Consider the following 13,058-nt stretch of genomic DNA (forward strand, 5'->3'; position numbering starts at 1 on the left):
TCCTACGAGTCCATAACTCAAATAGAGTTGATGGAACTGACTTACTAGGAACCCTATTTAAGATATACATAGTTGTCCTAAGAGCTTCACCCTATATTGACTCAAGAATAGAGGAAAAACTTATCATGCTCCTAATCATATCCAAAACAGTACGATTTCGCCTTTCAACAATATCGTTTGACACATCTAGTAATACATATTGAGCACAAATACCTCGTTGTTCTAGGAATCTAGCAAAAGGACTAATATTCTGACTATATTCATCATATTTACCATAAAATTCACCACCCTTGTCAGATCTAATAATTTTAACTTTTCTATCTAATTATCTCTCGACTTTATTTATGTACACTTCAAGAGTATTAACGGTTTTGAGACTTTTCATGTATTAGATAAACATAGTCATATTTGGACAGATCATCTATAAATGTGATGAAATATCTTTCTTTACTAAAACAAGGAATATAGAATGGTCCGCAGATATGAGTATAAATAATCTCAAGGAGTTCTTTACTTCTTGTGGTATTTTTCTTTGCATGTTTAGTTTGCTTTCCCTTAGTACAATCTATACAAACATCAAAATCAGTGAAGTCTAAATGTTCCAAAATATTATCCTTCACTAAACTTTCAATTCTTTCATTGGAGATATACCCTAATCGTCTATGCCACAATATAGAAGATCTTTCATTATTAAAACTACGTTTCAATCCAATACTTGGTTGTAGGATCAATAATGTGTAACACAAGATCCATTAGACGACCTGTCTCTAAGCATAGATGACTTGTAACATCTCATTAGTCCCACATCGAAAGTGAGTAATATATATGATTGACTTATATAAGTCTAATGAGTATACTATGTTAACTCCTTCTTCAGCACGCTGTATATCAATAAATTACTGTATGTTTCTTTCTCTACATATCTTTTTGTTCACTATTTGATTGTGGTCGCCATCCTCGTCCCGTTTATAGGATCATTTAAAACCTTTCCAAAGTGGCTAAGAATATTAGATGATATTTAATACTGTAAGCTGAAAACGTCTTTTTAAAATGAAGACAATTTCGTCTCTTTGGAATCTGTTCGAAAATTAATACTGTAAGCTGAAAACGCCTAATTGTAAACTCATTTCAAAACTAGTTAAAGAATGCTTAAACTCCATTTTTAATTTGTTAAAAATTCAACACATTCACGATAGAATGATTTATGTGTTTGAACTCGAAATCCGAATTTTCTATCTGAATTTATATTAGATTTAAACATGGTTCATGTGGACCGGATTTAAATTGACATTAGAAAACCGGCCGTTGCCATCCCTAGCTTTACTAACAGACCTTTTCTTAAATAAATCCAACTTGATGCGATAATAACTATTTGAATAAATAGCATCCAGTTGTGGATCCTCTCCAATTGTGCTTTTATTTATGTCCCCTCCAATTCGCACCTTAACCGTTGTGATGTTAGAGCAAGATCGAGCCATCTCAATTAGGATCCTAACCACGGCGGCAACCGTGCGCATCCCGTGTGCGGCCAACTAACGGCGAGTGAGCCACCTGAGCCCGCTCCGTCAGTCAAGAACGCCTTTCGCGAGCTCACGCCACCGTCAGCTCCGTTAACTTGTCGTTGCCTCGCCAAGACGGCCCCCTCCTTAAAGCCCTAACCCCCGGTTCTTTGTCCGGCGAGGACACACCATTGCGTCAGATCTCCAGTTCCCCTTCACTCCTCGTCTCTGTCTTCATACTCTTCTCGAACCGCCGCTTCATCTTCGATGAACGACGCGTACGCCAGATCCGTCTCCGAGGTAATTCTGTCTCTCTCTCTCTCTCGATGTTGGATCTCGACCAATTCGTGATTCTAGTCCTCGTTTCTTCTGACCGTGGCCTCAGGTTCTCGAAGAATTTGGTGTAGATCCAACCAAGGGTCTTACTGATTTCCAGGTAGGAACGCGTGTCTTTCTTGATCTACTCGTTCGTTAACTCGTTTAGTCCGAGCTGTGGTCATAAATGGAGCGTTTCCTTATGCTTTTCCCTCCCTTTTTCAGGTTGCCGAGAATGCGTAGATATATGGCAGAAACGGTACGAGTTCTTGTTTCTGCCTTGTGTTTCACTACTGTTTTAAATAGGGAAAAGAAGTATTTGTCAGGTGGAGCTAATATCTTTATTAGGTCCAGAGACATACATCTAAGAAAGAAAGGAAATATAGTACTGAACATTTTGATAGAAGATAAGATTTCCCCAAGTATATGAGGAAATCTTATCTATTCTGTTGAAGATTTCCCCAAGCTCTCTTCTCTCTTCTCGTTGCCGACTTATCATTGTTGCTTTTCCATCGTTAGCCCATCGGTGCGACAAATAGACAATTGTCTTCTCCACTGCCACTCTGCCCCAACGTCCGTTCCCTTCATCTGCGGCGTCTCTAGTGCTGTGCTCACCAACATTGCCCCACCTTTCTTCCTCGCTGTAGCTACCTCCTACCTCTACTGCAGCTTCCTCCTCTGCTTCATCTCTGCTGCAGCTTCCTCCTCTGCTGCACCTTCCTCCTATGTTGTAGCTTCCTCCTTTGTTGTAGTAGCATCACTGCAACATTACTGTAGATTTCTCTTCTGCCATCATTGCAGTCAGCAGCCACAACCGTCGCCGTCGCAGCCATAGCAACAACAATAGCAGCAGCAATATGCTCTTGTCTTACTCATGAAACCTCTTGCTTGTAAACCATATTTTGCATCGATTCAAGATTGATATCCTTGTCAGGAGCACCGGGGCATGATAGAAGATAAGATTTCCCTAACTATATGAGGAAATCTTATCTATTCTGTTGAGAAAAATCCTCAATTCTATTGAGGAAAATCCTCCCTCCTAATCCCTATAAATAGGAGAGGGACATGCTAATGCATTTAAGCTAAAGTTACTTCAATAAAACTTTTTATCTTCTATTTTTTTTATCACATTTTTCAATATTTTTTTTGGCACTCTTTTGTGATAATAGTCTAAGGTGAACTTCAAAAGTTCATCATTAATTTCTTCCTGAAATTGCCAAAATATACATGAGAAGGAAATTCTTATACCTGTAATTGTAGCTTTCTCACCTTTTTCGACACCATCACAACTGAATAGCATTCAATCTATGTTGTTCTATTAAATAATAATTTAATGTAGAATAGTTACTCCTTGTCAACTCTATGTTTGTTTAGTAGCTAAAACTTTGAAAAATTTTGCTTTTTTATGCATTTTCTAACTTGACATCTGACTTATTTTTGTTGCTTCCTTCTCTTTGTGCGTTGCATTTTCTGCAGTACTGCCTCAAGAAGAAAGTAAGTCACTTCTCTGTTATCATTTTCGAAATTATCTTTTTATTAGATACTTGACTTTCATTACTTTGTCATGTATCTTTAATTTTCTGTAATCTTTCAGCTCTACGATGATAGATATTTATGTTTCATTTGGTCATCTTTAGTTTAATGTGCAACACTTACATGTAATTCTTATCTTCTCCTAGATCTTACGTAACAATCTTGTTTAATGCTAGAAATTTGGTAATTGAGATTAGTCCAAGTGATCTTATGGTTCTGCATGTGCATGCTCAAATGGTTAGGTTTCAACTTGACTGGCTTATAAAGCTTTTATGACTCTTACTTCACAATATGCCTAGTTTGCTTGGCATATGTTTTAACGATTCCATTTCAACGTGAAATGTAGAATCTTTTGTAAATCAAATTTCATATGACCTCTTTCTTATGCCTTGTAATTTTATGTCAAATACCTGTGGAATTTTGTTGCTTAGCTATAGTACTCCATAACATTTAAAGTTGAATATGCTACTGTAGTTCCATTGGATCTCTCTTCTTTATCATTAAATCCTGAGAAGCTATTTAGCTAATATGCTGTTATTGATTTTGTTGTTGTTCATGTATTAAGTTATCTAGCTCTACCTGTGGTTAGCATGTGGTTTATGGTGTACATCCCTGGTATTCTTTGGAACCATATGTAGATAGTTATTACAGTTTGAGAATCTATTTGTTAACTTTGTTGGCATTCTGCTAAGAATTCTCTTGAGTTGTGTACCGCTGAGTAATTAAGCAATTGCTCTAGCAGAGTAGGGATCTCTTGCAGTTCAAGCTTGAGAAAAGAAACCTTCTATAGTTGAGCGTAGGAGGATCTACAAAGTAAATTTTGTTGAAATTAATAGTATTCTTATGTGCATGCCAAGCTTGATGGTGCTAGTATGAATTTCAACATATGCAGGTTGTTTACAAGGGCTGGCAATTGAATCTGTTAATTAATGTTAAGTTTAGAGAGTGTCCACCTTGGTAGTCGTGTTTATGGTTGATGTTAACCTTGAGGGGATGTTACTTGAGCTAACTCATCTTTGTTTCACTGAAAAGGCTAAAAGCATTTGTAACCAGATTCAACTAGCATACCAAACTTCTTATTTAACAAGTGGCTTGGACACTGCTGGTATCTTAATGGTGCTGTGCAGTAAAGGTTTGTGGGCAAAAGAGGGCACTTGGGATACTTTTACATGGTGTAAAACTGATGTACTTAATATTGTATAAAAACAGGATTAAGTGAACAAACAAATGAGTTCCAAAATATTGGGACTTTTTTTGGTAATTTTCTCAAATTTAAAAGCAGGAAGAAGTCTGTTAAAAGAATGTGGAATAAGGAAATAAGAAAAAGACATCTGAAAGAGAGGCAATAGGAAAAACAACAATCTGAATGAAGAGACATCAGCAATAACTAAATCCATTAGCCATCAAAATTAGCCATCAAAACTCTTTTCGTGTTACTTAATCCTCTTAAGTCAAATTTGTGTTCAAACAGGAATGAATATATATATATATCCCTTTATTGAATATAGAAAATTCTAATCGTAAGCCTAAACCTAGTACTCTTGGACTTCAAAAAGAAAGTGTCTATTTCTTGACATGGATCAGTTACATACCTGTCCTAGGAAGTATCAAGCAGGATATCCATACTGACTTTACCAAGGCATGTTATTTAATGTGTACAGTACAAGTAAGGTATTGTGCCCTGCTCTTGTGGGTGTGCCGTACAGTACAAGTAAGGTATTTTGTCCTACTCTATTGAGGGTGTGGAGGCACACCCTTGGCAATTTGGGCTTGTTCTAGTTGGCACAAGGTTTGTGCTGTATTAAGTTATTTAATATGTTGATTGGTACATAGTAGTTGAAACTTATAAGGAAGTTTTCTCATCTCCAAAGAAGAGGAGGGAACCTAATGCCAGATTGATGTTAACAATACCTTTAAACTAGTTCAAACTATTTAAAAGTTTTCACTTTTAAATAGGGGAGAACATTACCTCCGGTTGTTTCTGGAGCTTATACACACTACCGAGCTGCGTTGGTGTACTTGAAGTGGAGAGAAAGAAGAAGAAATATTCTCCTCTATTCAAAAGTGAAAACTCAACTTGTCTCTATACACCCTTATCATCATCATTATTATTCTAAATCGTAATCATTTTCATCTTTAAAGTTATTTATGAAAGTGGCAAATTATTTCGAACTAATTTTCTTTTATATACGTTTTCTAAAGCTAACATTTTTCCCGAAATATTATATTAAATTTTATACAAAATATTCTTAACAATACGCCGTATCCTTTTCCGAGTCTTCCTTTATCACTCCATCGTTGAACAACCATACTCGGGCTGACTTAAAGGGAGCTGAATAGAATCGAACCGCACCGTCTCATCGACCGACGAATTGAGCGGTTTTTATAACATGGACCGATTCAGACCGGGTGATAAAATGAACCGTAGCTGAGTTCCACAGACTCCTTTGTTCTTCTACTTCTCTGCCCTATCACGGTTTGCCCTCGCTCCATCTCGTTCGGGTCTTTGCTCCATCTCCGGCATAACGAGATGATAGCCTTGATCAAAGGTGGATTCTTCTTCTCTCTTTCCCATCTTGAATGGTTGCAAACAAGGAATCCTCTTCGATTTCTTTGATCTTGATACCATGTTTTCCTGACTTTACATTCTGATTTAGGTTGGTTGGCTTGCGACTATGTCTTTCGCGATCCCAACTTTGTAGCTGTTATGTTTTGATTCTGGGTGAAAAAAACAATTTATCAAATGGTTGTCCTGTTTGATCTATCATTTCTTAAAATATGATTTAGCACCAAAATTTGATTGTAATATGAGTGTTCTCACTTTTATTTCCCTCAAATATATCAGGCACCATGTACACAATCTCAGGAATTGATATTAACTTTGCCATAATATATTGCTTGAGGGTAATACACAGATCGAAGACAGAATCGAAGGAATTTATTTTAACTTTACCATAGTATGCTGCTTGAGGGTAATATGCAAATAGAAGAAAAACAACAATAATACATACTTGGCAATTCAAAGTTAAAGGGCCAACCACTGAGTGTATAAAAAGAAAAATCTTAACATCAATCTGGCATTAGGTTCCCTCCTCTTCTTTGGAGATGAGAAGACTTCCTTATATGTTTGGTCGTGCTGTCTGTAAGCTGTTGATGGCCTTCTTCTACTTTATGAACTTGGAAAAGAAAGTAAAGAGGTGGATTTTGCGATGGCTGTTGGCTGCTTGTGTAAAAACTCTATGTGGTGGCTAGATACTGACTTCAAATATACACATTTTCAAGTTAGCTGGAATGTTTTCTTCATGCTTAGCTGCTTTTCCTTTATTTTGGTTATGGGCCAGGTGACATTACTGAGCTTATTCTCAAGTTCTCCATCGTAAGCATGGAGCAAACATCTGGAGATGCTTCTGACATTTTTGATTCCATTGTTCTTCTGGACGAAACCCTGTGCCAAGAAGGTTTCAAGGATGGGTATAGAGATGGCTTGAAAACTGGTGAAGAGGAGGGGAGAGAGGTGGGATTGAAGATGGGTTTTCAAGTTGGGGAGGAGCTTGGCTTTTATCAGGGCTGTGTTGATGTGTGGAACTCACTGATCCAAGTTGATCCAGGGTCATTCTCATCTAGGCTCCAAAAAAGTATCCAACAACTGAGAGATCTGCTTAAGAAGTATCCATTGTTGGACCCTGAAAATGAGCATGTTCAGGAGATGATGGATGCCATGAGACTAAAGTTCAGGATTATTTCAGCAAATATGGGGGTTAAGTTGGAATACAAAGGATACCCGAAATCATCAAAGCAGGGGATGGAGGATATGTAGGTGTTACGAATTGTTTCCTAATGCAAGCATTATGATGGTAGGTATTGATGTTTTGTGATGATGTAGTTGCTAATGGTTTTATATTGTTGTAAGTCAGATAATTGGATGTGAATTACGCCTTTACTATCCTGTCAAACATGCATGGGAGAGCAATAGTTGCATGGTTATGTCTTGATGGCTAAATATAGCCATTTTTGTAACTTGTATAAGGTGAAATTAAGAAACATTATTTATTTTTAATTGAAATGATACATCTGAGGTGTATGTGTGAAATTTCTAGGAAGTATGAAAAAACAATTAAATGTGTTCATTCATGAGCAATTAGGTTATAAAATATCGATAAAGAATAAAATAAAAAAAATCGTTAAATTTGGTTTGAATATATACTGAAATAAATATCTATAGATGTTGTTCTTAGACAATATGAGTTGATTAACACTAGTGTTTGAAGGATGGATAAGGACTTTATTAGAAACAATAAAAAGAGAGTTGAATGTTCTTGATATAAACGGAGATGTTACCTAGTATAAAGCAGAGTGATGGGAAAAATATGTATTAAGCGACTCCATATGGTTGCAACATTACAAGGTTTTAGCCTTTATACATACTCTTTATCTCACCTTTGGTTCTTAACATCTTCTGCACTATATTGGCTATTTCTTTGTCTTTCTGTTGTAATTCCAATTTTAGGATACTGCAAATAGCACCTGAATGTTCCTAATTTTTCCCATTCTAACAAGGGTCTTGTATGTGTTTAAACGATATTTTTGCCATCTTCGCTCTGCAAATTAAGATTTAAATGGGAAATATTATCAATATTCTGTGATATTTGATGAATAATTGAATTGTTTGGCTTGCAAATTTAAAGAGGTAAATGACACAGTTTCCCCTTTTTGTTGTTTGCTTTAGTTGTGTGGTCTATCATTCTGAGCAACAACTGTTTGTAAAGCTGTGGTCTCTTTCTGAGTAGTCCATCCGAAAGTAAAAAGACTCGGCATTTTGGAAGCTTCACCACCATTATATGCAGTATTTTGATACAAAATTAATCTGTTAGCACAGGTTGCATGTGGATGTCATGACATGTCATTGACCACATTGTTTCGACCCTGCAGCATGGCTATTGGTAAATTCTGTAACTACATTTATGATGTGAAGAACCTATGCACGCTATATATCTTCTTAAGTCTTCTGTTTCTCTCTTCAAATCTTTTTGTTCACAAAGTGTTGCTTAGATCGTATTTCCTTTCTATTTCTATTTGATTGTGGTCGCCATCCTCGTCCCGTTGATAGAATCATTTTAAACCTTTCCAAAGTGGCTAAGAATATTAGATGATATTTAATACTGTAAGCTGAAAACGTCTTTTTAAAATGAAGACAATTTCGTCTCTTTGGAATCTGTTCGAAAATTAATACTGTAAGCTGAAAACGCCTAATTGTAAACTCATTTCAAAACTAGTTAAAGAATGCTTAAACTCGATTTTTAATTTCTTAAAAATTCAACACATTGGCGATAGAACTATTTATGTGTTCGAACTCGAAATCTGAATTTTCTATATGAATATATATTAGATTAAAACATGGTTTACGTGGACCGGATTCAATTGGACATTAGAAAACCGGCCGTTGGCAACTTTAGCTTCTTTACTTACAGACCTTTTCCTAAATAAATCCAAGTTGATTCGATAAAAACTATTTGAATAAATAGCTTCCAGTCGTGGATCCTCTCCAATTGTGCTTTTATCTATGTACCCTCCAATTCGCACCATAACCGTTGTGATGTTAGAGGAAGATCGAGCCATCTCAATTAGGATCCTAACCACGTCGGCAACCTCGCGCATCCAGTGTCCGGCCCACTAACGGCGAGTGCCCCCACCTGAGCCCGCTCCGTCAGTCAGGAACGCCTTTCTCTTGCCCACGCCACCGTCAGCTCCGTTAACGTGCCGTTGCCTCCCCAAGATGGCCCCCTTAAAGACCTAACCTACGGTTCTTTGTCCGGCGAAAAACACACCATTGCTTCAGATCTCCAGTCCCCCTTCACTCGTCTCTGTCTTCATCCTCTTCTCGATCCGCCGCTTGATCTTCGATGAACGACGCGTACGCCAGATCCGTCTCCGAGGTAATTCTGGCTCTCTCTCGCTCGATGTTGGATCTCGACCAATTCGTGATTCTAGTCCTCGTTCTTCTGACCGTGGCCTCAGGTTCTCGAAGCATTTGGTGTAGATCCAACCAAGGGTCTTACGGATTTCCAGGTAGGAACGCGTGTCTTTCTTTATCTGCTCGTTCATTAACTCGTTTAGTCCGAGCTGTGGTCATAAATGGAGCGTTTCCTTATGCTTTCCCTCCCTTTTTCAGGTTGCCGAGAATGCGAAGATATACGGCAGAAACGGTACGAGTTCTTGTTTTTGGTGTTTTAAATAGGGAAAAGAAGTATTTGTCAGGTGGAGCTAATATCTTAGGTCGAGAGACATACATCTAAAAAAGAAAGGAAATATAGTACTGAACTTGTTATGCGATTTAAATTCTTTTGATAGAAATTTGTTGTACATAATTAGATGTAACTGTATAGTCAACCAAGCTCTTCAATAGTTTTCGTCTATATCTAGGGCTCAAGTCAAATGCTATATTGCTGGACAAGGGTCTACAATTTCTATTTGTAAAAAGTTGATATTTTTACCGGTGAATGTTGTTGGCCTTAAGGATATGTAATTAGGTGACAGTGGAGGAGGGAATTTAACATAATTGATGTAAGTTTGATAGATCGAGGGCCAGATTCTTGGTAGCATGAATTCAGACAAACCTTGATTCTATAGATCCATCAACCAGCTTCCTAAAGGGCTCAACACCCTGCGTTGGTCTCATAGTTTTCCCTAGCAAAAGCAGGAATCTTCTTAACTTGGTTTAATTAATCTGATCATGTTATGCATAACTATGATTGCTCATCGAGTTGCCGTGATATATTATTGATCTCTTTTCTATCATAGTTTTTACTAAGGGTCATTGGACAATAAGAAACTACTAATTGCTTATCTGTGAAGCTGCCCTAGTATGTGATTGATTATTTCTGTTTTTGAACAATTGATATCTTACCTTGATTAGGTTATTTGGATGAATCTAATGGAAGGAGTTCCACTACTATAATATCAAGGTGTGCCTTGTTGTAATGTGGAAGTAGAAATTTGTTTGTCACCACTTCCAACCTTCTTCATTTTGATTACAACAAGAAATTTGTTTGTCACCACTTCCCGTCTTCTTCACCTTCTATGATCTCTATTTTATATTTTTTTAATCTTTGTTGCTATCTTTTAACAAGCTAAGTTTTATGTTATCCCTGATAAAATATTTGTCATTGTTTACTATCTCTTATACATTATTAATTGGATTTATGGTTCTTGATGAGTTGATTTAATCACGACTTTATTGATTGGGTTTCATCCTGCGATTATTCAAATAAACGTAGATAACACTGAGACTGCCTTAGATTGGTACTAGAGCTGTTGTTGAACTTGATTCAATATGTGGGTTGGAACAAACAGTATTAGTTGCATGAGGAAATATTCAGTAAATTGAATAAGACTATTGAAGAAAATTTTACCAATTGAAAATATCAGGACTGAAGATTGCAGTGGAAAAGATGGAGGAACAAGATAGAAAAATAGATAATTTCTTGGCAGTAATTATTAATCTCTGGAATCAATTTAAAAGAAATACTATGGATGGTTGTGTTGTCTTGTGTCATCTGCTATGTTCCAATAGTGGGGAATCGACACTTGTGACATATCTATGCATCTGTACAGCTTTCATACCCACATATGGGCATTGGCTGTTTGACCATGCACATAAAAATCGTCATGTCATAACATACGTAATGTAGTCATCAACTGTAGTAGCATATGCTTAAATGCTACAAATTATTGTTGGGATTAGATCTGTTTGAGTTATTCCAAGAAGCAGACAACTGTTGGCAACTGCCGGTAGAAGCATATGACAAAGAAACTGAAAATCTAGATTGCATGTTGATGATTCAAGCAATTTGTTCAATGATCCATTTTTACTTTGTTAAATTGAAATTATTGCTATGGGCAGTCAATACCTAATTTTGATGTGTTTGGGGGTGTGAATTATGTTGTCAGTTGTTTTGACATTCTCTCCCATTGCACTTGGTGTTAGCATTATAATTACCATGACATTGGCAAGTTAATTGCCATGATTCTTGGGTTGTGCCAATTAATGATACCTGCTCAGCGGTATGTGGTGTGGGCATGCCTAACAACATGGTTTTTATGTACTTTACTGGTATGCATTTTTTTTCTAACATGCCACAACTGAATGCTTTAAATTTATGGTGTGAATGTTGTGTGCCACTTGTATTCTTCAATATTTTTTTGGCACTCTTTTGTGCTACTAGTCTAAGGTGAACTTTAAAAGTTCATCACTAATTTCTTCCTGAAATTGCCAAAACATACATGAGAAGGAAATTCTTATACCTGTAATTGTAGCTTTCTCACCTTTTTGACACTATTACAACTGAATAGCATTCAATCTCTGTTCTGTAAAATAATAATTTAATGTAAAATAGTTACTCCTTGTCAACTCTATGCTTGTTTAGTAGCAATAACTTTGAAAAATTTGGCTTTTTTATGCATTTTCTAACTTGACATCTGACTTATTTTTGTTGCTTCCTTCTCTTTGTTCGTTGCATTTTCTGCAGTGCTGCCTCAAGAAGAAAGTAAGTCACTTCTCTGTTATCATTTTCGAAATTATCTTTTTATTAGATACTTGACTTTCATTACTTTGTCATGTATCTTTAATTTTCTGTAATCTTTGATCTCTACGATGATAGATATTTATGTTTCATTCTGTCACCTTTAGGTTAATGTGCAACACTCACATGTAATTCCTATCTTCTCCTAGAACTTATGTAACAATTTTGTTTAATGCTAGAATTTTGGTAATTGAGATTAGTCCAAGTTATCTTATGGTTCTGCATGTGCATATGGTCAAATGGCTAGGTTTCAGCTTGACTGGCTTATAAAGCTTTTATGACTCTTACTTCACAATTTGCATAGTTCGCTTGGCTTATGTTCTAACGATTCCATTTCAATGTGAAATGTAGAATCTTTTGTAAATCAAATTTCATATGGCCTCTTTCTTATGCCTTATTATTTAGTGTCAAATTCCTGTGGATTTTGTTGCTTAGCTATAGTACTCCATGACATTTAAAGTTGAATGAGCTACTCTAGTTCCGTTGGAGCTCTCTTCTTTATCATTAGATCCCGAGAAGCTATTTAGCTACTATGTTGTTATTGGTTTTGTTGTTGTTCATGTATTAAGTTATCTAGCTCTACCTGTGGTTAGCATGTGGTTTATGGTGTACATCCCTAGTATTTTTCGGAACCATATATACATAGTTATTGTAGTTTGAGAATCTATTTGGTAACTTTGATGGCATTCTGTTAAGAATTCGTTTGAGTTGTGTGTCGCTGAGTAATTAAGCAATTGCTCTAGCAGAGGTAGGGATCTCTTGCAGTTCAAGTTTGATGGTGCTAGTATGAATTTCAACATATTGTCACGGACTTAGCTGGTTTTGCCTAAGTCGTGCGGCACCCTTGCGTGTCCGTCCGCAAAGGTCAGCCTCCTCGAAGCCTCCCATTGTCCCTTAGGACCAACAAAAGAGAGAAGGGGTTAGAGAGAACGCCTCAATCGGGATCCACAAACAAACATCTCCGAAAAACACTTCATAGACAATGCAAATTACAAACAGACTTTACAAGCTCTGAACAGTTGCACAACAAAGGGTAAAATGGTCCATTACAGACCAAAAATCTCTCGCACGTGTCCACATGACACAACCTTTATTTACAAGCCTAAAGAGGCCATCAACCCAACTAAAATGG

General features: G+C 36.7%; 1 protein-coding gene and 1 long non-coding RNA gene across 4 annotated transcripts in view; both read left to right on the forward strand.

The window, feature by feature from the left end:
- The first annotated feature begins 1,661 nt into the window (after nt 1-1,661).
- LOC135615361 (uncharacterized) lies at nt 1,662-8,200 on the forward strand. 2 transcript variants are annotated; one of them, XR_010487991.1, is made up of 5 exons: nt 1,662-1,799; nt 1,885-1,935; nt 2,040-2,073; nt 3,291-3,308; nt 8,074-8,200. It is a non-coding gene; the product is annotated as an uncharacterized LOC135615361 (long non-coding RNA). The 2 variants fall into 2 exon arrangements; XR_010487990.1 differs by lacking the exon at nt 8,074-8,200 and adding an exon at nt 6,689-6,734.
- A 953-nt stretch (nt 8,201-9,153) lies between these two features.
- LOC135615362 (calcium-transporting ATPase 3, endoplasmic reticulum-type-like) overlaps nt 9,154-13,058 on the forward strand; it is a 67,758-nt gene continuing 63,853 nt past the window's right edge. Inside the window, exons 1-4 of one of the 2 annotated variants that reach the window (XM_065113720.1) lie at nt 9,154-9,280; nt 9,363-9,413; nt 9,517-9,550; nt 11,873-11,890. In XM_065113720.1, the coding sequence (XP_064969792.1) occupies nt 9,248-9,280; nt 9,363-9,413; nt 9,517-9,550; nt 11,873-11,890 (136 nt within the window). In that variant the 5' untranslated portion in view covers nt 9,154-9,247. The remainder of the gene's footprint in view (nt 9,281-9,362; nt 9,414-9,516; nt 9,551-11,872; nt 11,891-13,058) is intronic. The other variant, XM_065113719.1, reaches the window with a different exon arrangement.

The sequence above is a fragment of the Musa acuminata genome, chromosome BXJ2-6 (assembly GCF_036884655.1).
Source record: "Musa acuminata AAA Group cultivar baxijiao chromosome BXJ2-6, Cavendish_Baxijiao_AAA, whole genome shotgun sequence".
NCBI classification, from domain to species: Eukaryota; Viridiplantae; Streptophyta; class Magnoliopsida; order Zingiberales; family Musaceae; genus Musa; species Musa acuminata.